At 35.5% G+C, this 24,055-nt stretch overlaps 3 protein-coding genes across 9 annotated transcripts; 2 read left to right on the forward strand and 1 right to left on the reverse strand.

Moving 5' to 3' along the window:
• Positions 1–245: 245 nt before the first annotated feature.
• LOC103496419 (probable aquaporin PIP2-5) lies at positions 246–6,957 on the forward strand. 2 transcript variants are annotated; one of them, XM_051082567.1, is made up of 5 exons: positions 246–519; positions 968–1,263; positions 4,004–4,144; positions 4,302–4,374; positions 6,249–6,957. In XM_051082567.1, exons 1-5 carry the CDS (start codon positions 246–248, stop codon positions 6,278–6,280), a joined length of 816 nt encoding a protein of 271 aa, XP_050938524.1. In that variant the 3' UTR covers positions 6,281–6,957. The 2 variants fall into 2 exon arrangements, with proteins under 2 accessions (XP_050938524.1, XP_008456476.2); XM_008458254.3 differs by lacking the exon at positions 6,249–6,957 and having other exon boundaries at positions 4,302–4,677.
• On the reverse strand, positions 6,118–16,525 carry LOC103496418 (uncharacterized). Of its 6 annotated transcripts, XR_001763584.2 has the most exons (11): positions 16,174–16,412; positions 15,912–16,089; positions 15,388–15,790; positions 14,660–14,797; positions 14,377–14,536; positions 14,119–14,272; positions 13,881–14,021; positions 10,403–10,601; positions 9,880–9,965; positions 8,489–9,198; positions 6,118–6,606 (listed from the first exon to the last, which is right to left on the reverse strand). XR_001763584.2 is itself a non-coding variant. In XM_017046516.2 (9 exons), exons 1-8 carry the CDS (start codon positions 16,320–16,322, stop codon positions 10,407–10,409), a joined length of 1,518 nt encoding a protein of 505 aa, XP_016902005.1. In that variant the 5' UTR covers positions 16,323–16,400; the 3' UTR covers positions 8,314–9,198; positions 10,403–10,406. The 6 variants fall into 6 exon arrangements, 2 of the variants coding, with proteins under 2 accessions (XP_016902005.1, XP_050938523.1); XR_007819548.1 differs by having other exon boundaries at positions 9,880–10,601; positions 16,174–16,413; XR_539141.3 differs by lacking the exon at positions 9,880–9,965 and having other exon boundaries at positions 16,174–16,400.
• Positions 16,526–17,945: 1,420 nt separating this feature from the next.
• LOC103496417 (patatin-like protein 6) lies at positions 17,946–23,555 on the forward strand. Its single transcript, XM_008458252.3, has 3 exons — positions 17,946–20,125; positions 21,379–21,672; positions 23,081–23,555. The coding sequence occupies exons 1-2, from the start codon at positions 19,007–19,009 to the stop codon at positions 21,661–21,663; spliced, it is 1,404 nt and encodes a 467-aa protein (XP_008456474.2). The 5' UTR covers positions 17,946–19,006; the 3' UTR covers positions 21,664–21,672; positions 23,081–23,555.
• Positions 23,556–24,055: the final 500 nt, after the last annotated feature.

Consider the following 24,055-nt stretch of genomic DNA (forward strand, 5'->3'; position numbering starts at 1 on the left):
GGTCAGAAGGAACGAACGACAAAGGTACGGAAGCAACCAAAGGCAATGGCAAGTGGGTAGGCGGTGGTGCCCAACTCAGGCGGAGCCGCTGAAAATCACTGCTGCTTTTCTCTTATTTTCCTTCAATTTCTTCTTCATTAAATGCCGCTATTCGGATCGCCAAATTGCACCACATTTCTTTATTCAAAGTCTCCTCTAGGGCTTTGGTTTTGGTTTTGGTTTTGGTTTCAATTTTCTGTGTGTTTATGGCGAAGGACTACCAGGATCCGCCACCAGTGCCGCTAATAGACGGCGTGGAGATAAGGAAATGGTCGTTCTATAGAGCTCTGATTGCGGAGTTCATGGCGACTCTGCTTTTCCTGTATGTGACGGTGTTGACGGTGATCGGGTACAAAGCGGAAACGCATGGTATGGGGAAGAAGAACGTGGATTCTTGTGGAGGAGTTGGGATTCTGGGAATAGCTTGGGCTTTTGGAGGAATGATCTTCGTTCTTGTTTACTGTACTGCTGGAATTTCAGGTTCTTCTTCTTCCTCTCTTTCTTCGTCTTCAAGTTAAGGAAAATTTTCGAAAATTCTCTCATTTTCTTACCTTCCAAACAGCCCAAATTCCATTTCGCGCTTTTTTTTTTTATTTATTTTTTTTTTATTTTTTTATTTTTTATTTCTCTCTTATTATTATTATTATTATTATTATAAATTATTATTATCTGTAAGTTATTTTACTTATTAGTCAATTTGAATACATGGATATATTATATGTGACTAGTTCTTGGGAGGTACACTTTATTTGTAGTTATAACATCCTTTTCTATTCAAAGATAATATTGAAATTTATATGATAAGTTTTGAGTTTTACCTAGCTAATAAAATTTTATAACTACTATTGAGTACCAACTGCTAATATTATTATAAATTTAAAGTAGCAAAAATTAATTTTCGAAACGGTTAACAGTAGAGACTGTGCAGGGGGCCACATAAACCCAGCAGTGACATTTGGGCTTTTTTTGGGCCGAAAGGTGTCACTTGTGCGAGCCGTGATGTACATGGTGGCCCAATGTTTGGGGGCCATCAGTGGAGTTGGGCTTGTCAAGGCCTTCCAGAAGGCCCACTTCCAGAAGCACGGCGGCGGGGCTAATGGGGTTTCCGATGGCTACACCATCGGCACTGGACTGGTCGCCGAGATTGTTGGCACTTTTGTGTTGGTGTACACCGTCTTCTCCGCCACCGACCCTAAACGTAACGCCAGAGATTCCCATGTTCCGGTACACACTTTAACCAATCTCTCTCCTCTTGAAACAACATCATAATTTTTTGTTGAATCTCTCTTATTTTGTTCGAATATAAGTTCCAAGGTTAATTTATAATAAAATCCACAAAAATTAACTATCCTTATAACAAAATCCACAAAAATTAATTATCCTTATAACAAAATAAGAAAAGTTCACGAAGCTTGATTATTTTTCACAAGTTCCATATATATTCTATTTGTTTACAATATTGCGAGACGAGTTGTTTACTTCTTTTTTGCGATTTATTTATCTTGTTTGCAATTTATTATCTCCTCTTCCAAATTTTCTTTCTTTCTTCAGCGTTTAGAGTATAAGATCATATCGTTTAAATCTTATATTTCATCTCCATCATCTTCGACTATGCCCTATTACATTTCTAAACGATTGTGTAACAAAATCTAAACGATCTTGTATATTGTATTATACGATCATTATATTTGAAGTTTTTCACTTTTACATTGGACTATATGATCGCTTACCATAATCAATACAATTATTTATCATGGTCAACACGATCGTTTAAAGCATATTATTTCATTACAAGATCGTTTATTCTTACATAAACGATCGTGTATACAAATCTGATGATCGTTTAGATTATATTACACGATCGATTATGTCTAAAGCTTCCTCGCCATCGTTTAGAGTTTATTATTCGGTTGATTAAATTTGAAGTCTTTTTCTTCATTGTTTAAAATGAACTAACAATTGTGTATCATGATCTAAACCATCGATTAGACTGTAGTACACGATCGTTTAGTCGAAAAAGATTACTCGCGTGCATGTGACTAATTAATCACATGTTGACTAAAACATTTTTGGTATTTCACATCATGGACTTGTACGTTTTTTCCTTTTTTTTCAAATTTTTTCTAAAATTGTTCTCTATAATGTAAATATTTTACCGATTTGTTATATTTCTAGAAAAAAAAACCCCAAGTAAAAAGTAAATAACGAAATATAAGAACTAATAAGTTGAATAATGTTTAAAACAAACTTTCAATTCTGCGATTAATATATGGTTGACTTATTTATGGATCTATAGTAGACAAAAAAAATCTATTAAACACATAATTGAACACTTTCGACGATAAGAACAAGAATATAGCACAATACTTAAATGAGTCAAGACTCCTAACTACGGGAGCGGAGCGCAAAGAAGAGGATTTCTAAGATAGGGGAGCGGAAAGATGCAAAGCGGAAAGAAGCGAAGCGCGCTGCAACTCAAGAGTACGCCCATATTTTGAAAACCTTCGTCGATTGATTTATGGAATTTTCGGCTCGCGGCTGCGATCTATACTTCGCTGTATTTCTTTTTAGAAATAACTTAACTCCAAATAAAAAACAAAAGGGAGAATTCTCATTTCTTGTCTATTGGCATCTCACTTTGAACCCTGTCCTCTCAAAACAAAGGTGTTCGGTGTCCGCGGATAAGGAGTCTGAGTTCAAGAGAATGCAAAAACTCAGAATTCTTGGATCGAAGATCGAACCCGGACCTCTCCTTTCAGTTGAGCCTCTTGTTTTTTCTTTTTCTTCCCTAGCAGACGAAGGAGTTTGATCTTGGGCCTTTCGCTGGCTAATCTCTTCCAAGGAGTATCGGGGGTGCAAGGGTCTTGTGACTTGAATTTGAAAATATCCTCTTATGAGACACTTCTACAGGTGAATGATTTTCAATTCGGACTAAAAGGAGTAATTAAACTACCACAGACCGATAAAGGAAAAAATCAGCAGCAGCTAAGCAGCATGAGTCTGTTCCCGTTTTCCCCTTGGAGCATAGCGACTTCAGTAGTAGTTGCTATGTTGAGTCTGGGTCCGCTCTTTCTCTTTCTTCAAAAGGAAAGTGATCCCAGAAACTAGAATCCAAAAGTCGTAGGACCACTCAAACTAGGCCTTCTAAGATTCCCACGGAGCAAACATAATAAATTAAACTACGATGAGTCTTCTTCCTTGCCTCCAGGTTGCTTTTCTTGCAAAGGGATCGGATCCTGCGATGAAATGCCTGACGATAGGCCATGCCAAATCTTCTTAGATCAACAAATTTCTCTGAGCTAGGACCTCATCCAAAAGAGAGGAGGGAACATCCCGACACTAACTTTTTTTATTATTTTATTATTATTGATATCTAGTAACTCAAATTCTCTATATTTTTTGAGGTAATATTTTCAAGTTAGTGAATATAGCTTTGGCATATAAGTTGTGTTAGGAAGTGGACTTGAGAATCTCCCTAACTTTTTATTTGTTTCTTAGGAAAACTATATTCCTTCCAAGAAAATCTTTTCTCTACCTATATGCCCTAGTGACCTCTCTTTGCTTTTCATCCTTTTAAATGGTATGCTAAGTTTCTTTTTATTGAAAGAATTACAAAGTGGGTTCTTGTGTTGGGCACCAACTTCCAACCCTAAATGCCTATTTCTGACCTTACTTTTACAAAAATTAAAAAAGAAAAATCCTTCTATCAAAGTTATCAACTTTGTTTTATTTGGTTTCACATGCATACACATACTTTACTCTTCCTTAATTGTTTTTGTTCCTAACTTCCTTCATTTACTAACTTCCTTCATTTACAAAGCATACTCTATCCCCCTCGTTTTCATGAATGGCAAAATTTTGCCAAAACGATTATAATTCAATCATATTTAGTATATATTATATGTTAGTAACTAAGAAGCCTCTTGATTAATAATGTGCCTTTTATTCCGCTTTTTGGTTGAAGGTTTTGGCTCCACTTCCAATTGGGTTTGCAGTTTTCATGGTTCATTTGGCTACAATTCCAATCACGGGCACTGGAATCAACCCAGCTAGAAGCTTGGGATCCGCCGTTATTTTAAATGATCAAAAGGCTTGGAATAACCATGTTAGTCCTTATTTTTTTTTACATTCAACAGCAATATTGAAAGTTTTTTAATGTTTCAAAAAAAAAACATTAACGACAATACTAGTAACTCAAATTTACGAAAACATCGAAGTTTGTTCACAATGTTAATGTGTCTAATTTTTTTATTGTTTTGCAGTGGATATTTTGGGTTGGACCATTTCTTGGAGCAGCCATTGCAGCTTTCTACCACCAATTCATCTTGAGGGCAGGTGCTGTTAAAGCTCTTGGTTCATTCAGAAGCAACTCACATGTGTGATGATAATTAGTAATGTTGTTTTTAATTAAGCTACCTCTTTGGAGATTAAGGTTCAAATCAACATTAGTTTATGCATTTTGAGTTTTTAATAATCATGTTTGCTACTGATTTTCATGAAGTTGATGGCTCTTCTTTTCCTTTTGCTATTGGAATGGCTAGAAATAGTTTGTTTATTTTTCATTTGATTTCAGAAGGGTTATTTCCTAGTAATGTAACAGGCAAAGTTTGTTTAATTAGCTTATTTTTTACTTTTTTTTTTTTTAATGATCTTAGTTTTTTATTGTTTATTCAAAATCTTAATTTATCTAGTCAAAGGAGAAAAATTGTGGGATTACCCTAGAATATAACAAAAGAGAAAGTGAACTCATCTTAGAATATACTAAAAGAGAGACAAATTGATTCCCCCTCTCAAAGCATAAGATAAGATGAATGGAATTTAAAATTTTTCTATGGAATCTCATTCTTTTACTTTTTTGCACAGACAAACAAATGAGTTTATTATATGCTAAAAGAATAATAAAAAAATTTAAATTACCTTGATGATATAAAATATTAAGAATAAAAAAAATTATTGTATGAAACTTTAATACCTATTTCTAAAACTTGGTAACAAAAGAGTTACCATAGAGATCATATGGCATATATTCAAAGTTAGTGTTAAAAAAAATTACTTTGAAAACTCATAAACAAAACGTAACTATTTTTCAAAATTTAAAGACTCACTAGAACGTAGTTTTTTTTTTTCTTCCTTTTTTTTAATTTAAACATAGGGTATGAAAATTTCACCTTCCAATGTACTATCACTTAGCTATCCTAAAAAATTGGTTAAAGAAAAAGAAAATGCAACTAAAACTAATACTAATGCAGAAACACGAATCAAACTCTGAGTTAAAAAAGAGTATCTATTTGTTTTATATATAATTAGGTGATATTCCATTTATTTGAAATAACAAAACATCCCTATCCATCCATCATCTTGATCTTGTCACACACGAAATAATTTCTTCATTTTCTTGTTACTTTTCACCTTAAAAGGAAGTTATTATCACACGCCATTCTTTATTCTATCTTTGAAGTATGCTATTTCTTGATATAAGTCAAAAGTAACCTCACACTTAAAGCACAAAATTCATTCACAAATGTCAAAACAAAGAAACAAGAATGAAAAGAACACCTAATATACAATAAAAAGCAAAAATGCATAGTTTAGGCTTAAAAGCAAAGATCACCTTCAATTGGCTCATCACATAAGCTTCTGATTTTTTACTCTATATTAAGCCTTTCACTCAACAATTAACCATAGGATTCCAATTTCCAAACTCTTCTGTCATGTCTGGTCCCCTACCAATCTCCTTTTCCTTTCCTTTTTTTTTTTCTCCTATGCTACTGTTAGTGTTTCTTTCTTTTTTTTTTCTTTGATGGTGGTTGTAAGTGTCTGAGTCGACTTATGTGCATTTTGACTAATCTCATAAAACAACTCGTCTAATTGTACAATATTTTTGGACAAAATAAATACGTAAGACATAAAATTTAAGTAGGTAATCAACATGGATTGAAACTCATTTCCTTCAAGTCTTTTATGAAACTCAGGACCTTTATGTACCATCAGGTCAGCTCATGATGGTTCTTCTCTTTCTTTTTCTTTATTGTTTCTTGTCGTTCTTTTTTTGGTTTTCTTTCTCACAATTTCAAAATATTTAACTATAAGCAACAACCATGACTATGTTTCACTTGTTTTTAGAATTCAAAGGCACGCCTACATAATTACATTACATCATTCATATTCCCTCTACTCACAATTTTTGTCCCTTTTGCTTTCTGTGTCAGGGCATAGAGACCCAGAGATTAAAATAAAGTAACTCTACAGGAAGCCTTATGGCTAAATATATAAAAAGAACTCATGTTGTTCGATGAAGGGTAAAGAATAAGCGAGACAAGTGCATTTCTTACAGGATTTGGAGAGAAAAATAAATGGCACCCATCTCCACCATCTTGTCTTTTCTGTTGTCTTCTCTATCCTTTTTATCTGATCCTTGGCCTGAGGCATTCTATGGTCTCCCTCTCGAACACTCGGCACAGCTGTCACTCATCGGGTATGCTATTTTCCACACAGATACTGCAATTGTGTTATAATTTGCTAATACAAATCAAACTGTTTGTCTTCTCCAAATTCTGCTCAAGATTTCTGTTGAAGATGAAGACAGAGCAGATAAGTAATGGTCATTTCACAGTTCCCTTCTGTTAATCATATGCACTTGTGATATTGTGGTACTGAAGTTCAATTTCAAAAACTTCCAATATGAGAGATGCAAAAATTGTAAATGTAATGTAATCAGCTCAAACTTTTATAGTTCTAAATCTATGACATAGCCTGGCCTTCCTAGTATAAAATAAAAGAAAGGAAGAAAAAACATTCTTATTTAATTATGAGAGGCCACTATATGAGTTTGATGCCTGGGGTGGCCTAAATGCCCACAAAATTAATGAAGATAAGGAATGTGATATCGACCCCATTCTCAAATAATTTTCAGCCTCATTGATGTGATATTCATAATCTTAAAAGAACACACACATATATGTAATTCATCACCTCATTCAAAATTTGTCACCTCAATGTTAGACATCATTTTTTCTGTTAGTCTAGTAACGATCAAAATAACTTAAAAATCATTTAGAACTATTCCTTAGATCTTGGAGACTAAATAGACACTAAACTCAAACTTCATATATCAAAATTTCCTTCTTTTTTCAAGATTTAGAGAGTACAGTAGGGTTATTAAAATTGGCCTCAAGTGTTCTACATTCAGATCAGAATTTGGGCTTGGTGTACTCGTGTATTTGGATCAGAACTAGTTAATGGGACTTTGTCAATTGCGCTTGCCAACATATCCGATGGCCCAGCCTAATTATTTCCCTGGCCAGGTCATCTTTCGCCTAGTCTCCTTTTCATTTCCTTGTAATGCAAAAATTAATTCTCAGATGAAAATTTTAATGTGACATCCGTCAATTATTGTTCAGAAACGTCCTTTTTATATGTTCTTTTTTTTCTTTTAAAGATGTAAGGTGATAGAGATTCAAACCTTCAATTATTTGGCTAATAAACTCTTAGTGCTAATTGAAATAATTAGTCAAAAACTAATTACAATTGGAATATATGGCAGTCGATTGGAAAGCTCCAATAATCAACTCCTCAACATGACCAACACTAAATTCAATTAATGCCATAGAATTTTAAAAATTCTATTGAATATGTAGAAATAATTTTATAGATGTATGAAATTTACAAAAAAAGGGGAGAAAAGAACCCAATCTATGGTGGTTGTCAAAAGAGAACCAGAGTTTTTGGTTCTTTTAAGTCCAAATATCCCAAAAAATTCTCCACATCATCAAATGAATATGTGTTAACAATTTAAAACTAATTGATTTTTGGTTTTGATAGAATATCTTTAGTTTTTGTCGAAGTTCCACAACCTCTTAATACTAGAGATTACTTTAAAAACTTAAAAAATCTATCCAACGTTCATTTAAATATCGAAGTTTTTTTTTATCTGAGAATACCCTTTTGGTCAGGTTCTAGGTCTAGTTTCTATTTGGTCTCTAAGCTTCAAAATGTTACACTTTTAGCCGTTGAGTTTTGTTTTAATTTGACCCCTAAGTTTCAACATTTACACTTTAAACTTTGATTTTTCACCTAATACTCCCTTTCATTTTTTGACATTAATTTTAATAGTATAAAAATAATGAAACTTAATAAACTATAATTCTTTTAAATTAACAAATAAACATAAATGCCAAAGAACAAAATATAACTCAAATCTCAAAAGTGAAAATTTACCATTTTGAAACTTGAAAGACTAAAACTGAAGCATTTAGAAACTCAAAACTTTGTACGGAAAAAGATTTCTCCCTTTTTAACAAAAGAAAAGTTTTATTTCTTGTCATAAGTTATCGGACACTTCAGAGGACACATTGATTCACAGAAGGCAGATAAAAGAAAAGAGTGTGACAAAGCACGTAGTAAGCTAGAAGAGAAAAATGCATAATTTAGGCTTAAAAACAAAAATTACCTTCAATTGGCTGATCATCCCACAACCTGCTTCCGGCATTTGATTCTTTATTCAGCCTTTCACTCAACAACGAACTAGAGTAGTCCAAAAAATCTCCGACATGACCGGTCCCATCCCAGTATCAATCTTCTCCTTCCTTTGTTGTTTGTTGTTATCCATCTTTTTCCCTTAATTTTTTACCCTAAAAATCCCAAAATATTCAAGTACAAGCAACCATGACTATGTTTCACTTGAGGTTGGAATTCTAAGACACGCCGGCATAATTGCACTGCATCAAACTCCTTCCAAACACAAAATATATTTCTTCCTGCTTTCTGGGTCAGGGAATAGGACCCCGGAGTTCTAATGGAAGTAACCCTTCAGGAAGCTTTATGACTAGATATTTCAGCAAGCTTCAATCTCTTTCAGCTCTATATAAACTCACCCACTCCAGCGACTGCATTAACTTACAGCACTTCTGGAAGAAAAAAAATGGCACCCATCTCCACCATCTTGTCTTTTCTCTTCTCTTATTTCTCCTATTTTTCTGATCCTAGGCCTGAGGCGTTCTATGGTCTTCCCCTTGACAACTCGCCCCAACTTTTGCTACACGGGTTTGCAATTTATCAAACAGATACTGCATTCCTGCCATAATATGTATCTCTAGATTCTCTGTAAACCAAGCAGTTCGTTTTCTTTTAAGTTTGTAGCAAGTTCCGCACAAGTTCACTCTGTTGAAGATAAGACTTGCACATAATTAATAGTGTTGCATCGTTTTCCTCTATTAAGAATTTGTGAAGAGAAACTTTCATAAGTATTAGTCTATTGCAGTATACAAGATCAAAACCTCCAAAAAGACAAAACCATTTGCTTGACAAATATTTTCCGCCTGAATCGAGCCATAATACTGAAGTTACCATCATTAGAGAGCAATGATTGTAATCAGCAAAAACTTTCATAATTCTAATTCTATGATATGTATATAGCCCACTTTTCCTTGCAAGAATTTTTTTTCCAGGCGTTTAGCAAACTCGTGTAAGATGAAATTTTGAGGGAAATGCCAAAAAGGATGTTTTTTTTTCTTTTTCTTTTCTTTTTCCTTGGTTTCTTCTAAAATTGTCCAACGGAAAAAGAAAAGGACGGAAGTAAAGGAAATAGTTAACCGTAAGAACTTACCTTCCTTTTTTCTAAATGAAAGTTGTTTTTTTTTTTTTTTTCTCTTTTTTAGGAAAGAGTGAATTAACAAGAAGAGCATTCTTATCTAAGATGAGAGGCCATTGAACAAATTTTATGCTTGGGGGAATTAATTGCCCACAAAATCGATGCATGAAAGGAATTTGATCGTGACTATTCCATCCTCCAAACTATAAAAAGGAAACTTTTTCTCCCACTCCTTTTATACACTAACTTACTTGGGTTACTCTCTTCTTCCTTTGTTCTGCACACTCTCTTCTTCCTTTGTTTTGCACCCTCTCTCAGTTCTTTGTTCTTAGAGTTTCTAAGTTATTGATGAGAAGAAACAGTTCAGTTCATCAAAGTCAAAGAGCAGAGTGGTCTAACAATTCCAGACAGTACTTGTACTGTATCTTCTCAAAGGAAAAAAAACAATAAATAAAACAAACAACACAAAACAAAACAAAACAAAAACTGTAGACTGCATATTCTAAGAAGAAACTGCCAAGTGTTTTGAATTAAGCATCTTTAAAATTTGGAACATTTATGTAACTTTCAGTTTAATTAATTTTGTCTAAATTGGATACATATTTTAAATTTTTAATGATTATCTGACAAAGGACAGAAAAGAGACCAAAATCTCACCCTTGTCTAACGATGGGTTCACCATTTCCTTTAGGAGAACATAACAGAACGTGACTTTGGAAACAGTCAGCAAAAATTTAAGAAAATAAAACTAATTCAGACAAAATATCATTTTACCTTGCTACCATTGAAATTTCAGAATATCCTGAATAACTTGTTCCACCACAATACCACAAGCAAATAAACCTAGCCCAAGCAGTGCAGGCCTTTCTCTCAATATCGCCTTGGATTCAGTCTCCTCTGATTCCCTACTGTGCATTGCCCATGCCATTGCTGGGGGGAGAACTCCATACAACATTGTCATGCAGTATCCTCCCTGTTTCCATTCAGAGCATCAGAGAAACAAGAAAATCAAGTACTGAAGTTCTGTTGCATAATAAAGGATATCCACAAATGATTATACTGACATGACGGTTGATATACTTAATGAGAATCAATTGACTGATTGTATCATTATGAAATCTCTACATTGAAATGTGAATAGAAATAAGTTAAATATTATACACAATTTTTTTACTGTCATATGATTTTGTTGGGACATAATAGCAAGGGGATAATAAAGTAATAAACTGGGAGTTCGCTTTGAGTAGAAGGTTTGGGTTTTAGGAGAGGCAAGCTATTCTTTGATGACTTTGGGATTGAGTGGTATCTCTTTGAGAAGAGATCCCGAGATCCTAAAATACTTGGGAGAAAATGAATGCTATTGAAAGTAGAGATGTAGAACAAACTGATAGAACACCAGAACAGTGATTCTATATATTGATATTGATCAAGATTACAGAAGGAGAGAAGAATTGAGGAGATCAATTCTTGAACAACAAACAAGGAAACTGATAACAAATCCAAAACAGACTCAAAACAAGAACGAAAATATTGAAAGTAAAGACAAAGAACACACCCCGGCTGTATGTGGTGGAAGCTCTATTTGGTGGAAGCTCTATTCCCCTATTTGGTGGAAGCTCTTCTAGCCAATTAAACACATCTTCATATTTATTTAATAGGGCTGGAATGGATTCATTTATAGTCGGAACAACTTCTTCATCATACAATTCTTCAATCGACAAGCTTCCTTCCATGGCTCTACATTCAATCAAGAACCCTTTGTCCTCTATGCCCCAAGATTTCATCATGTTTTTCACACTGACTTGGGTTTTTGTGAGGCTCGGATCCCCCCAAACTATTTTCTTCCCTTCGTGCTAGAAAGTCATGCTCAAATTTTGCCAGTCCACTTTGGTCACTCCTAAGGAATGTAGCCACTCGATTCCTAGGATAATATCAATTCCCCTGAACTCCAAAGGTAGGAAGTTGTCTACTACCTTCCAATCCCCAATAGAAAATTCCACATTTCCACATATTCCTTTCCCCTTAATTGATGTTCCTGAGCCCAGAATTACACCATAGTTCGAAGTTTCTTTAGTTGGCAGATTCAAAGAGGTTACTAATTTTTTCAAAATGAAGTTATGAGTCACGCCACAGTCAATGAGCATCGCTACCTCTTCATTATGAAGCTTTTCCTTGACTTTCATGGTCCCTAGATTGATCAATCCTACCACGGAATTGATAGATAATTCAATATGAGGATTTTCCTCTATTCCCACCTCCATGGATTTAACCAGCAATCATCCTCAATGATCTCCGGTTCTTCTCCGTTTTCTTGGACTATTAGCAATCTCAGTTCCTTTTGCTCCTTCACCTTGCAACGGTGGCCGGTATGATGTTTCTCATCACAGCGAAAACATAGTCCCTTCTATCTTCTTGATTGGAATTCCATAAGATAGTCTTTTCGAAGCTCCCTCTCACCGGTTATCTCCGACTGTTACTCCCTGAAGGGTGATGGTTCTCATTGGCAAATTTTTGTTCGTCTAGTTTTCATTTGGATTCCCAGCCATATTAGTTTTAATATTAGATGTAGGGGTTTGAGGCTTACCTCCATATACACTTTTGAGTCCAACTTCCTTTCGTACGATTTCCCTATTTTCTATCTTCAATGCTAATTTCATCATTTGGCAACTTATACCTCAGCCTTATGCCATGGGCTCAACCGATTCATAAACGTCTCTTCCAATACTACCTTCTGTAGGAAGGACAGTGGCGCCAACAGCTTATTGAATTGGTTGTGATATTCTTCCACAGTGGTTTCTTGTTTGATCGATAAAAATTTCCCGCATATAGTGCCTTCCCTTGTCGATCGGAATCAGATTAACAGACAATGTTTCAAGTCTGCCCAATCTGGAAATGGCTCACGTTCATCATGTGCTCTATACCAATCTAAAGTAGGTCCATCGAAGCTGATCATGGCTACCATCATCTTCTCTGACTCAGTTAAGTCATGGATCTTAAAAATCTATTAGCTCGAAATAACCACGCATCTAGATCATCACCATTAAACACAAGCATTTCCACCTTCTTAAATTTGCTTTGATCAACTGATGTTTCTTTAATTTCCAGTATCGTTATCTCACTTCCTCCCAAATTACTCTCTATCGGCCTTCCTCTACTTGAAGAACCTTCCGTTTCCATCGTCACTATCGATTTCTCTTTGATCATTCCTTCAATGTACTTCAACAACAATTGCTGCTATTTCTGTTGCTTATCGGCTTGAATCCCCAATCTCTCGATACTTTTCGCCATTGAGGGTATATTTTCTTCGATCACTGGCAACTTCTGTAGTTCCACCCGAATTCCAAAGATATCCTCATCAACGGTCTACAACTTCTCTTCAATCCTCTTCTACGCCATTTTGTTTTGCTTCCCCAGGTGTTAAAGCTCTTATACCAATATGATAGAACACCATAATAGTGTTTCTATATATTGATATTGATAGTAATTACAGAAACAGAGAAGAATTGAGGAGAACAATTCGTGAACAACAAACAAAGAAACCGAAAACAAATCCGAAAAAGACTCAAAACAAGAATGAAAACATTCCCCACCCTCTTCCTCTCTCTCAAAGAATCACAGAATTTCTTACTCACAGAAAACGTGCCCTCTCTTCCCCCGCACTACCTATTTCAATCCATTTCTCTAAATAACAGTGGGTCCCACAATGTGATCCCCTTCCCGTTGGTTTCCTTCCTCATTTGCACGTGTATTTACATTTTTATCTCTTCTACTATATTTGAATATAATTGGAAGTTTAACACAAACACAAATCACGTGGAAACCCTAGTACAGGGTGAAAAACCATGATGCCAATATTTCTTATTATTTTCTTATGATACTAAAGATACAAAGGAAAAAATATTTATAGGCAACATGGACCTAATTCAAATAATAAAAAATTAGGACAAAGTAAATGTCAACTACCCTTGGACCTTCAACATGACATAAGCCCACTATTTCTAACAAATGGCTTCCGTTTTTAATCTTTCAGAATGTTTCAGTAATTTGGATTTCTTCTTTTTTCTTACAATCAGTCTTGCATCAAGGAAAAACTAAAGATAACATTACTTTTGTGCCTCTGTTCCGATTTAGACGTATTTTATTTTAGTAAGGTTAATAGGCAATTAAATTACATTTGCATCAAGGATTTAGGTCCTTCAAAATGCATACCCGATGTTCATAAAACAGCAGGCACCTGGTTTTGTTTACTTACCGCAATATCCGTAGCAGCAGAAAATGAATCAGGATTAGTAGTGGACACAAGAAGGGAGGGACCAACAGCAATTGCCAAGGCAGTAAGGCCTAATTTATGCATTTCCCACCAGTTCTTCATTAAGCAGAACTTCGGTGGTTCCTGTCATAGCCAAGAACACATGGTGGCCACATTAATTTTGCCTCTTGCACTTCAACATATCCAACATATAAATCTACAGAGACCGTGAAGAAATTACTTTCAAAGCCTCTCTTGTAGACAAATCAGAAAAGATGTTACTGAGTTGCTCCTTGAAAAATGCAGAGAAGCTTAGCAATGTTCCCAGCATAGATGTTCCAACAGCAAGAAGTGAGAACCATTCTACCATGTAAGAAATTCCACTCCATTTCACACTGAATATCAAACCAACTTCTTTCAGAAATTTGAGGAGATGATACTTTAGCATATCATTACATAGAGCTACTCAATGGAATGTTGAAGGTCTGGAATGAACTACCTCAGGAGCAATTCAACTGGGTCAATTAATTGATCCGCTTGTGCTAACAAGCCAAGGGCTATTTCATCCCAGACAAGCAATGCTAGCAGGGGAATAATGCTACCAAGCAAAACTGAAACTCTTAGGCGAGGAAGGTCACCTTCCAAATAAGCACAGAGAACTGCCAACATATAAGATTTCATCAACCTAATGGGGGCCATAACTTTATACTTTCACAAATAATCGGAGCAAAGTAATGGCAACAAAAAAAAAATATATATATATATATATATATATAATTTACCCGGTATTACATCATGATATACCAAAGCAAAGATAATAACAGGTATTGTAGTTGGGACCTTTCTCCAGTCTCCTCCCCCATCCATTGCGGACCATCCTCCAAACTGAACTGCTAACACTTCAATTCCCAGTAGTAAACCTGTTGCCCAAAGACATTCAAGAATTACTAAATCAACTTTATCTACAATTGTGAAAAATACTTGCAGCAAGAATTTTGCCAATGCCTATCAATGGTTTATTTGGAACAAAAGAAAACAACGGATGTTTGAACCAAAGGAAACTACTCATTGGATCTTTTTTTATTATATAATTCCCTTATTTTTCCTTCTCTTGGTCTAAATTGAATTCTTTTTTCTCCGAGCCAACTTACGGGCAAGGAAACTCGTAGGAAATTAATTCCTAGATGGCCACCATGGCCACCATGGTCTCACTTTTGTTCAATTGGAAATCTTCATTGTAACTCCTTTGGATGGGGGATCTCTCTTTTCCCTTCTTTTGTAATTAGGCAGGTTGATTTCAAACCAGTTTTCCATTCTTGAGTCTATTGAACTGTTTCTAAAATCCCATATCAATAGAGGATTAGTACTACATTTGGAACCATTATGTACATAAAAACTTAAGTGTAATAACAAGTTCAAGTCCAGATATGTTTTAATTGAAATTGTGTCCCAAAAGTTAGAACTGCTCTGAGGTGAGAGGTCATAAAACTGGTTCAAGTCCTGAAGTTACCTATCATACAAGCTGTAAGCCATTGGTTGACTTGATCTACGGCTCTGGTCCTACCGACGGAGATAAGCAGAGAAAAAAACAATGTGAAAAGGAAGCCTGAAAGTGGAGATGGAAGATTAAATGATTGGAGAAGGATCTCTCCAGACTTGGAAATATAGGCAACCATGGAAGTGTAGCCCAAGAAAACATAGGTAACAGTGGCCAGGGTTCCACCAAAATCCCCCAGAGTCTCCTGCGCCATAGTTCTGACTGAAATCACCTCCATCCCCGTCTCTCCCTCTTCGCCCTTCTTCTTCTTTTTCTTCCTCCTCCACAGAACCACACTAATCTCAACAAGCACCAGTGCTTCTACTAAAAGAAACCCCCAACATATTATTATCGATATCGAACTGGGGAAAAATCCCTGCCACGAATTAAACGTCGAAGATAACAAAAATAAGCTCTCCGGAGTCTCCATTTTCAACATAATTTGAATAAAAAATAAGCTAAAGCTGAGAGATATTAGAAGAGAAAAAGAAAGTTACAGCCGGAGACGCTTTCTCTGGAATTGCAAGAATCCCCGATCCAATACTGGTACCAATAATAAAAGCCATAGCTCCAGCAACAGTTCCTTTCTTCTCAGACGACGAAACCGGCTGCAATTCTTCTGTAGATTGTAGACCTTCCTCTTTTTGCTCGAAGCAGAGCAACCGACGGTTGTATCTATAACACCAAGCGAAACTCAAGATTGGTGGATGGTGGATTAAATAGTGGAAAAAGTAACATCTTCAAAGCGAGACGTATTACCTCTTTGCTCTTTTGCTCGTTTGCAAGTTCTGTAGAGTAGTCCTTGGACATGGCGACGGCAAAGGCGATCGTGGAAGAAGTCGCAGGCATTGTATGCGGACTTTAGGGCATAATAAGGTGGAAGAGATGATGATGGAGTGTAAATTCATGGAAGCCAAATGCAGAGGCGAAGAAAGTGATTTTGAAGTTATGGCTGGAAATGAATCTCAGTGCAAAATGCGAACGAAAGTTTCCAAATATGTTGGAGAAGATTCGATGGGGTCCATCGTCGAAAGATTCGTTTCTTGCGATTCCTTCGGAACCAAACATGGGCCATTTATTGGGCTGAGGGCTTAATCTAACCAATTAGGCTGTTTTTGGGCTCAAATGTCACAAGGCCCAGCCTAATTATTTCCTCTGTCAAGGTTCAACAGCTCATTCTTACCAAACTCTCAACTTTCAAACTATCATTTTTCCTCCGGTCCTCCTTTTCATTTAATGCAAAAACAAATATTATTTAAAAAATAAAAATATGATATGGAAAAAAAAAAAAAAAAGGAAAGCTTTCAAAAATATAATATTTGAGCTTTTAAAAATATAATATTTGAGTAATATTTATCCTTAATAGAAAAATCAAATATAATAAATTTTGTGCAGTGATTTTGTTATTTGAAGTGTAAATAGTTTGTCAAATTTTTTTACTCTTAATAAAATCCCTATAAAAAAAGTTTAATCATCTCATACATTTTCTCATATCCATTTTTCTTCCATGTTAATTGTATTTATTAAAAACTAATACGAAATAAATAAATACTCCTAAATTTCTACTTTTTCAAACAGTATTTTTATTAAAAATAAAGTCGAAGTTTTAAGTATTAAAAGTAGTTTCCAAAAACTTATTTGCGATAGAAATAAATAAATATAGTGTAAAGTATAATAAAGAAAATATACAACCCAGAAAACTACCCCCGATTAGGTCCACAAAAAGAATAACAATCACTTTTTTCCAATAACACAATCACAGAGTTTACAAGTCCTATGCTAAAATCATCACAACACATCCATATGTCAAAAATAGAGGTGATGGTATTAGTCAAATAAAAGATGATATTTGTCTCTTAAGGCTTTAGTTCATCAACACAAGACATGGATGTAGTGGGCTTGGCTAATCAACAATTAGTACTAATTGAAATAATTAATCAAAAGCCAATCACAGTGGAGAAATAAAGAAACAACAGTCAATTTGGAAGATCCCATCATCAAATTAAAATCAGTGACCCATTCAAAACCAAACCCAATACGCTATGATTTCCTTGTGACTTAAAACAACTAATTCCACTTCAATTAAAGACATCATCAAACATGGTTTTCAACAATCACAAGCTCAAAACCATGAAAATGACATTGTTTGGCGATTGAACTAAAATTTGATATGTAGCCAAGTTTATGCAAGTTAGCATAATATGTGTATTCATAGTATCACTATACGTTATGTTCAGATGATTAACTTGGACACTCGATTTAGATTTTAACATGTTTTTAGTGATTATAATATTTTTATTTAATAAGGATCTAAGTTGATATTTCTTTTTTCATTTGTTTGTTATTTAATGTTTTTATTTGTATTTCAACCCGATTTGTGAGACTCATCTCTTTTTCTAACAATTCATTAGTTTGAAAAGAAAAACATATACTTTTGATGGAGAGGGTCGAACATATGAATCTAAAAATCGAAAAATAAATGAGAGTTGATGGTGGGATGGAAGGAAGGGCAGTTTGGTCAGAAAGAAAGACTGAAATTAATTAATTTTTTTTTCTCGATTAATACGAGACGAAGAATAAGATTAAGCTTAGTGCGCGTCCACTCTAATTTTCCTTCGCCGACGGGGTTTTTTCATAGTTGATAAAACCGGACCCACACGTAACGGCAAAGAAAGAACCGCGCCAAAAGAACAAATAAAATAACGGACTTTTATGTAATTTTACCGTTCATCACGGACAAACAAGAAACGACTGATTTAAACCGTCCGATCATGACTTAGACATAACATCTACCGTACATGATCAATCATGGCGTAAGCCACAACGGAAAAAACAAAGTCACAACCAAAACGACACCGTTCCCGCAATCGAGATTATTGGTTTTTCTTGTAAGAAAAAGAGTCAGGTCCTGTGCAGCTGCAGCAGGTTTCTTCTTCCATATTCATCTTCCTCCTCTGCTCTGTCTCTGTCTCTGTTTCATTTCAATTTCTTCTTTTCATTTTCCCTTTTTGTTCTTTCTTCCTCGTAATCTTGCTTTTTGTGATATAGACTCATAGCTCATCAAAAGTCAGAGAAAGGGGCTTATCGCCTTTTCTCATACTGCTACTGCACTGTATCGGAGTTGCGAAGGAAAGCCGGCTTTCAGAAAGGACAATCGATTTCCGGATACCCATAATCGGAACACCTGTTTTTGCTAGCGGAGTGATTTGAAAGATCAATTGGTTGGTTGAGCATTCTTGTCAAGATGACGTGACTTTTTTTGTTTTTCGTTCTTTGAATTTTTTAGGAGTTTATCACGATTGTATTGTGTTTTTATTTGGTCTTGAGGAGATAATAGTGCTTTTCGATCGAAGATTTGAGGTGAAGGTCAAATATTATTTTTCTGGACGTAGACTTGTTCTTATTGAGCTGTGAGAATGATTTTCCTTGGTTCTGCGAGGTTTCGTAACGGCGAGGAATGAGACTGGAATAATCTTTGAAAAGCTAAAACCGAAAACAGAACGCGGTTTTTTGTTGTTAGTTTAGTTTGGTTTTGGAGGTACGGATTTCTGCCTGTTGATTGATTTGAACTGTGAAATCAATTCGTCAGGAAATGCAGGAACCAAGTATTGATACCGATAAGCTTAGTTATGAAATCTTCTCGATTCTTGAGAGCAATTTTCTTTTTGGTTATGATGATCAGAAGCTATGGGTTCCCAAGCAGATACCTCCAACTGTTGAAGGTAAACCGATATCCGATACAGCAAGTACTCAAGCACACGCTCAACAAGAAGCAAGTCGTGACACTTCGTCTATTAGAAACCAGAGAGGCAAGGTCTGCATTTTAAGCGTCGATGGCGGAGGTATGGGAGGGATTCTCTCAGGTAAGGCTCTGGCTTACCTCGAACAAGCGCTCAAGTCGAAATCGGAAAATCCTGATGCCAGAATCGCTGATTATTTCGATGTTGCCGCCGGAGCCGGCGTAGGAGGCATTTTCACTGCTATGCTTTTCGCTACGAAAGACCATAACCGACCGATGTATAAGGCAGAGGACACTTGGCGGTTCTTGGCCGATCAAGGCCAGCGGTTCTACCGCCGGTCGAATTCTAGTTCAGGTGGAGGCTTTTTAGGGCGGTTGTTCAAAATCAACCATACAAATTCAACCAGTTCAGCTACCGCCGCTTTAGAAAAGGCGATGAAAGAAGCATTTACTGATAAGGGACGGAGTTTAACCCTAAAAGATACTCTGAAACCAGTTCTGGTACCTTGTTACGACCTGTCAACAACGGCGCCATTTTTGTTCTCGAGAGCCGACGCCCTAGAAAATGATAGCTTCAATTTCCGGCTCTGGGAGGTCTGCAGAGCAACATCTGCCGAACCTGCCGTATTCGAGCCAGTAACATTGACGTCTATCGACAGCCAAACCAATTGCCTGGCCATCGACGGCGGTTTGGCGATGAGTAACCCGACTGCGGCCGCAATCACTCATGTACTACACAACAAACAAGAGTTTCCGTTCGTGCGAGGAGTTGAGGACCTTCTGGTTCTGTCCTTAGGAACCGGCCAGATATTAGAGGCCCGCCGTGATCACCGTCAGGTCATAAGGTGGAAGGAGAAGGAGTGGATTCGGCCCATGAGTCGAATCTCTGGTGAGGCCTCGGCCGACATGGTGGACCAGGCCGTCGCCATGGCATTTGGTCAGTCCAGGAGCTCTAATTACGTGAGGATTCAGGTACAACAATCTGCCACGTGCACAAACTGCATTCAATTCCTATTTCCAAGAACTTTCGTTTTTTTTTTCTTTGAGAAATACTTTCGTTTCTTTATTAGTCATACCATTTTTAAATGAAAACATTCTCTTAAAATAATTATTATGACAACAAATGCATCAATTTCAATGAAAAAGTAGACATGTAGTATATCAATAGGCACGATATTGACCACATGGAAAGGAATGCATGTCAATGGATCTACACTTCAACAGGAAATTTATGGTTCGTTTCATAATCTCGTTCTAAGCGTTAAGGAATTAAATATTTTCATTCCAATTTAAAGTAGAGATGGGTATATTAATTATTACAAAGTTACAAAGATTTTAGTTGAGTAGGTGGGACAAAAATTAGGTGTTTCATGGGTCGAGTTGGCCTCCTGCAAGAAGAAAAGTCACCAGAACCTATGCGGTTTTGCTACCAATAGTGATGATTAATTATGGCATATAAGGACCCTGTGGCCCAGTATTCTGTTCTGCCTTACGTTCTGTATAATTTTGAATGTCATTACTCATAAGCAAACTGATTCTAAAATTCTAATCCATTTAATTTTTCTTGAGAAGAGTTTGCTTCCACCAGCATAGTAATGTGATCATCAAGTCCATTGCCTAACCAGCCTTTGTAGCTAACCTTCCATCCAATAATCTTATCGTAAGTTTCCTCAAAAGGAGGAAATATAGCTGTTCGTGCGGGTAGGAGTGTAAATGCAAGAGGGGAAAGAGTATGGGTTTGATAAAAAGGCTGTGGCCAGTGGTGCATAATACAAAATGGTACTTTACTCTTTGTTTTGCTGCTATTGCGGGGTCCATGCATGATGTATCAGAAATTTGGTCCCTTCTTATTTATTTATTTTCACTGTTCAACCAAACTATCTTACTATAAACACCTTAAAGTCTGTGTAAGTAATTCTATGACGGGCGATTCTGCCTTTTTCTCCGGAATTGGGGAAAATTTCTGCTCCTGTTTTAATAAGGAGTCTTTTTCTTTTGTAATTAGAGAATATCCTTTCACCCCCACTCATTTCCTTTTACATAATACATTCGAACAATCATATATGGGTAAAAAGTAATAATTATACATTTTATTATTATCAGTAAGCGTTCTTTGTAGCTTTAGCTCATAATCTACTGCTTGAAATTCTCCAAGAAGTATTGAGTGAAAACTGAAAGACCTTTTAATGCACATGATACTCAACCAATCATTATTGGAATCTCAGGCACTTGGATCGAGCTTAGGCGAGGGTGGACCTAGCTCAAGTACTGATTCTGATGCTGGTAATGTAAAGAAGCTGATTGAATTGGCAGATGAGGTTCTCAAGCAGAAGAATGTTGAATCTGTGCTCTTTGGAGGAAAGCGATTTGCAGAGCAAACCAACTTCGAAAAGCTCGACTGGTTTGCTGAAGAATTAGTGCTTGAACATCAGAGGCGGTCCTGCAGAATTGCTCCCACTGTGGCTTTCAAGCAAGCTACCACCCGCGAAAGTGCTAAGGAACGTTCATAATGACCAAAAGTATGCTCACTCTTCCTTCTGCTCTTTTCATAATTCATCACTCTGTCTTCAACTCGTTTGCTGAATCCTTCTTATTGTGGCTCATATTACACAAGCTAAGAAGAAAATAAATTGTCAGGCCCCACCGCTCTTTAAGTTTTAGATAATGCGGTAGAGGTCAATAGATATGAATGAAAAATAAACTTGAAAATTTCAAGTATTCACTTAACTAATTTACCATGCTTAAACTTGGATCTAAGTCCTGTGACCTACTACAAACTTCCAATCCTAAAATTGAGGAGTGTGAACTACTTATATAATTAAATTTAGGTTGAATTACTAATTTAGTTTGAGTCTGAACTTTCAAAATTACAAATTTAGTTTTTGAGCTTTTAAAACTTCTAAAATTCACGAATTTACTGGCCACAATTGAAAGAAGGATTCGACGCTTTAAAAAGAATCAAATAAAGATAGACCTCAGAATTTGTCATTATTTAAAAAAATTTCTTTTTATTGACTTTTCACTTTCTTTTAAATTTTTTAAGAAATCAACCCTGAGTTGTCGAAGTCAACTGGAGAGTATGGATCTCTTGCACAGTTACAGAACCTGATTTGAATTTTTATTTTACTGTTAGTTAGTTTGGTAAATTCCAGATAACCGCTTAAAAGTCTTGAATACGTTTGAAATTCTGAAATAAAATAAGGAATCAAATCCTATTGACCAAGATATGGAATATGTTGTAGTATTACTAGAATTAGAGAGCAACCCAAACTCTAATAAAAAGTTGTACCTAATATGCTCACACAAAGAGTCAAAGGTGTGATTGTGAAAACTGGTAAATGGAGAAAAAAGACAAGAAAAATTCTCGTCCCTTTCTCGCTAACTTCTAAAAAGACAAAGGCAGTACTGTAGAAGAATCTCCGTGTCAATTATTTTTGAAAAAGATGCATGAAATGTGAATTCCATTGTTTTTTAAGTATATTTTTTCTTTTTTCATTGTTGATCTTAGTTTATATTTTCATATGGAGTTCTTCTATTTCATCTACCTGAGCTTATGAAGCGTTATTTTTAAGTGGATAGCAATCTTATACTTGTGAAGATTGAAGACATGACCTAAAACATTCTTAATCCCATTTGAAAAAACAAACATAGGATTGTTGCTAAGAACTTAGGACAACATTTTAATACTATTCTTCTTAAAAAATAATAACACTACAAGAAATTAATCATCAAGCGTCAAGAAAAGGTTATCCCAACCACGACGTTAGGAGTTTTGTCGGCAAAAGATTGGTAAATTTTACTCTCGTCGACGCTCTTCATTTAGTGTCTGACAGCTTACACACTCATTCTCCCGACCCAATTAATTATTATTAGTCCTTGTTTCTATTCAATCTTATGTTCTCTTACACAACTTTTGTAATTTCACAGGATATGGTGTAAGAAGAAGAGAAGAGGAGGCCATGAAAAGGACAAAAAACATATATACAGTACAAAAGATTGGTAATCTTTGTGGGATACCCTTTGCTCAAGAGAGGACAGACAGTCTTGTCTTCCATACACAAGTACATGGGTAAGGAAACAAAAAACTGAGGGGAGAAAATTTGGATTTCTCTCCATTTTTCAGGGTCAAACAAACAAAAAAAAAAAAAAATGCATGAATTTCTTTTCCAGCTTTCAAATTGAAAAATAGTTTTAAGTGTGGGTAAAAAGATAAAAGTAGAACAACCCCAAAATATATTGTTTACAAGGGTCTGCCCTGGCTCAAGAAACTTGAGTCTATGGTGGTGGAGGTCTACTTTTGATTTTAATATTGATTTTTATTATTTGTCCTTTTTTTAGTCAGGTTCCTTTTTCCATCAAATTACATATTCAATAGAGTGCAAAAGATATTTGAATGTGGCCATTTCTAGCTATCTGCTTATTTATTTACCTTGGTCTACATTTTAAAATTGATGATAATTCAATTGGTTTAGGTCTCTTTTCTTTAGTTGGTTTCGTTGATATATTTTTGTGGGTTTTTATATTGTAAACTTTATTATTAGGTGTGGTTTTGTTTGATTAGGATTAATTAACCAATATATGTTGGATTTGCATGGATTTTTGGGCAAAATTCAAAATGCTCTCTCACCTATTTAATTAAATATTGGCAGGTACTTCCAATAGTCTTGAGTTATCCAAAATTGTTTTTTTATTTCATAATGAACTAATTTCAATTTTTTTTTTTAAAGAAAACTATTGATTCTAAAATATTGCAAGTACATTTCATAATTGAATGTCACCGACAGCTATGGTTTCAAAAGTTCTTATGATGCTTTTTATTTAGCGAAAATGATTTGAAAAGATTATCCATGGGGACTGCGTAGAATTGACCAATCAAAAACATGCTTAGCATAGTTGAATCTT

The sequence above is a fragment of the Cucumis melo genome, chromosome 3, assembly GCF_025177605.1.
Source record: "Cucumis melo cultivar AY chromosome 3, USDA_Cmelo_AY_1.0, whole genome shotgun sequence".
NCBI lineage: Eukaryota > Viridiplantae > Streptophyta > Magnoliopsida > Cucurbitales > Cucurbitaceae > Cucumis > Cucumis melo.

Coding starts and splice junctions, on each gene's coding strand:
- LOC103496419 (XM_008458254.3), top strand. CDS start 246: ATGGCGAAGGACTACCAGGATCCGCCACCAGTGCCGCTAATAGACGGC. Junction 1,264..4,003: donor CCAGAGATTCCCATGTTCCG/GTACACACTTTA, acceptor TTTTGGTTGAAG/GTTTTGGCTCCACTTCCAAT. Junction 4,145..4,301: donor AAAAGGCTTGGAATAACCAT/GTTAGTCCTTAT, acceptor ATTGTTTTGCAG/TGGATATTTTGGGTTGGACC.
- LOC103496418 (XM_017046516.2), bottom strand. CDS start 16,322: ATGAATTTACACTCCATCATCATCTCTTCCACCTTATTATGCCCTAAA. Junction 14,273..14,376: donor CCAGTTGAATTGCTCCTGAG/GTAGTTCATTCC, acceptor TTTGATATTCAG/TGTGAAATGGAGTGGAATTT. Junction 10,602..13,880: donor CTGCTGCTACGGATATTGCG/GTAAGTAAACAA, acceptor GAATGGAAACAG/GGAGGATACTGCATGACAAT.
- LOC103496417 (XM_008458252.3), top strand. CDS start 19,007: ATGCAGGAACCAAGTATTGATACCGATAAGCTTAGTTATGAAATCTTC. Junction 20,126..21,378: donor CTAATTACGTGAGGATTCAG/GTACAACAATCT, acceptor TTGGAATCTCAG/GCACTTGGATCGAGCTTAGG.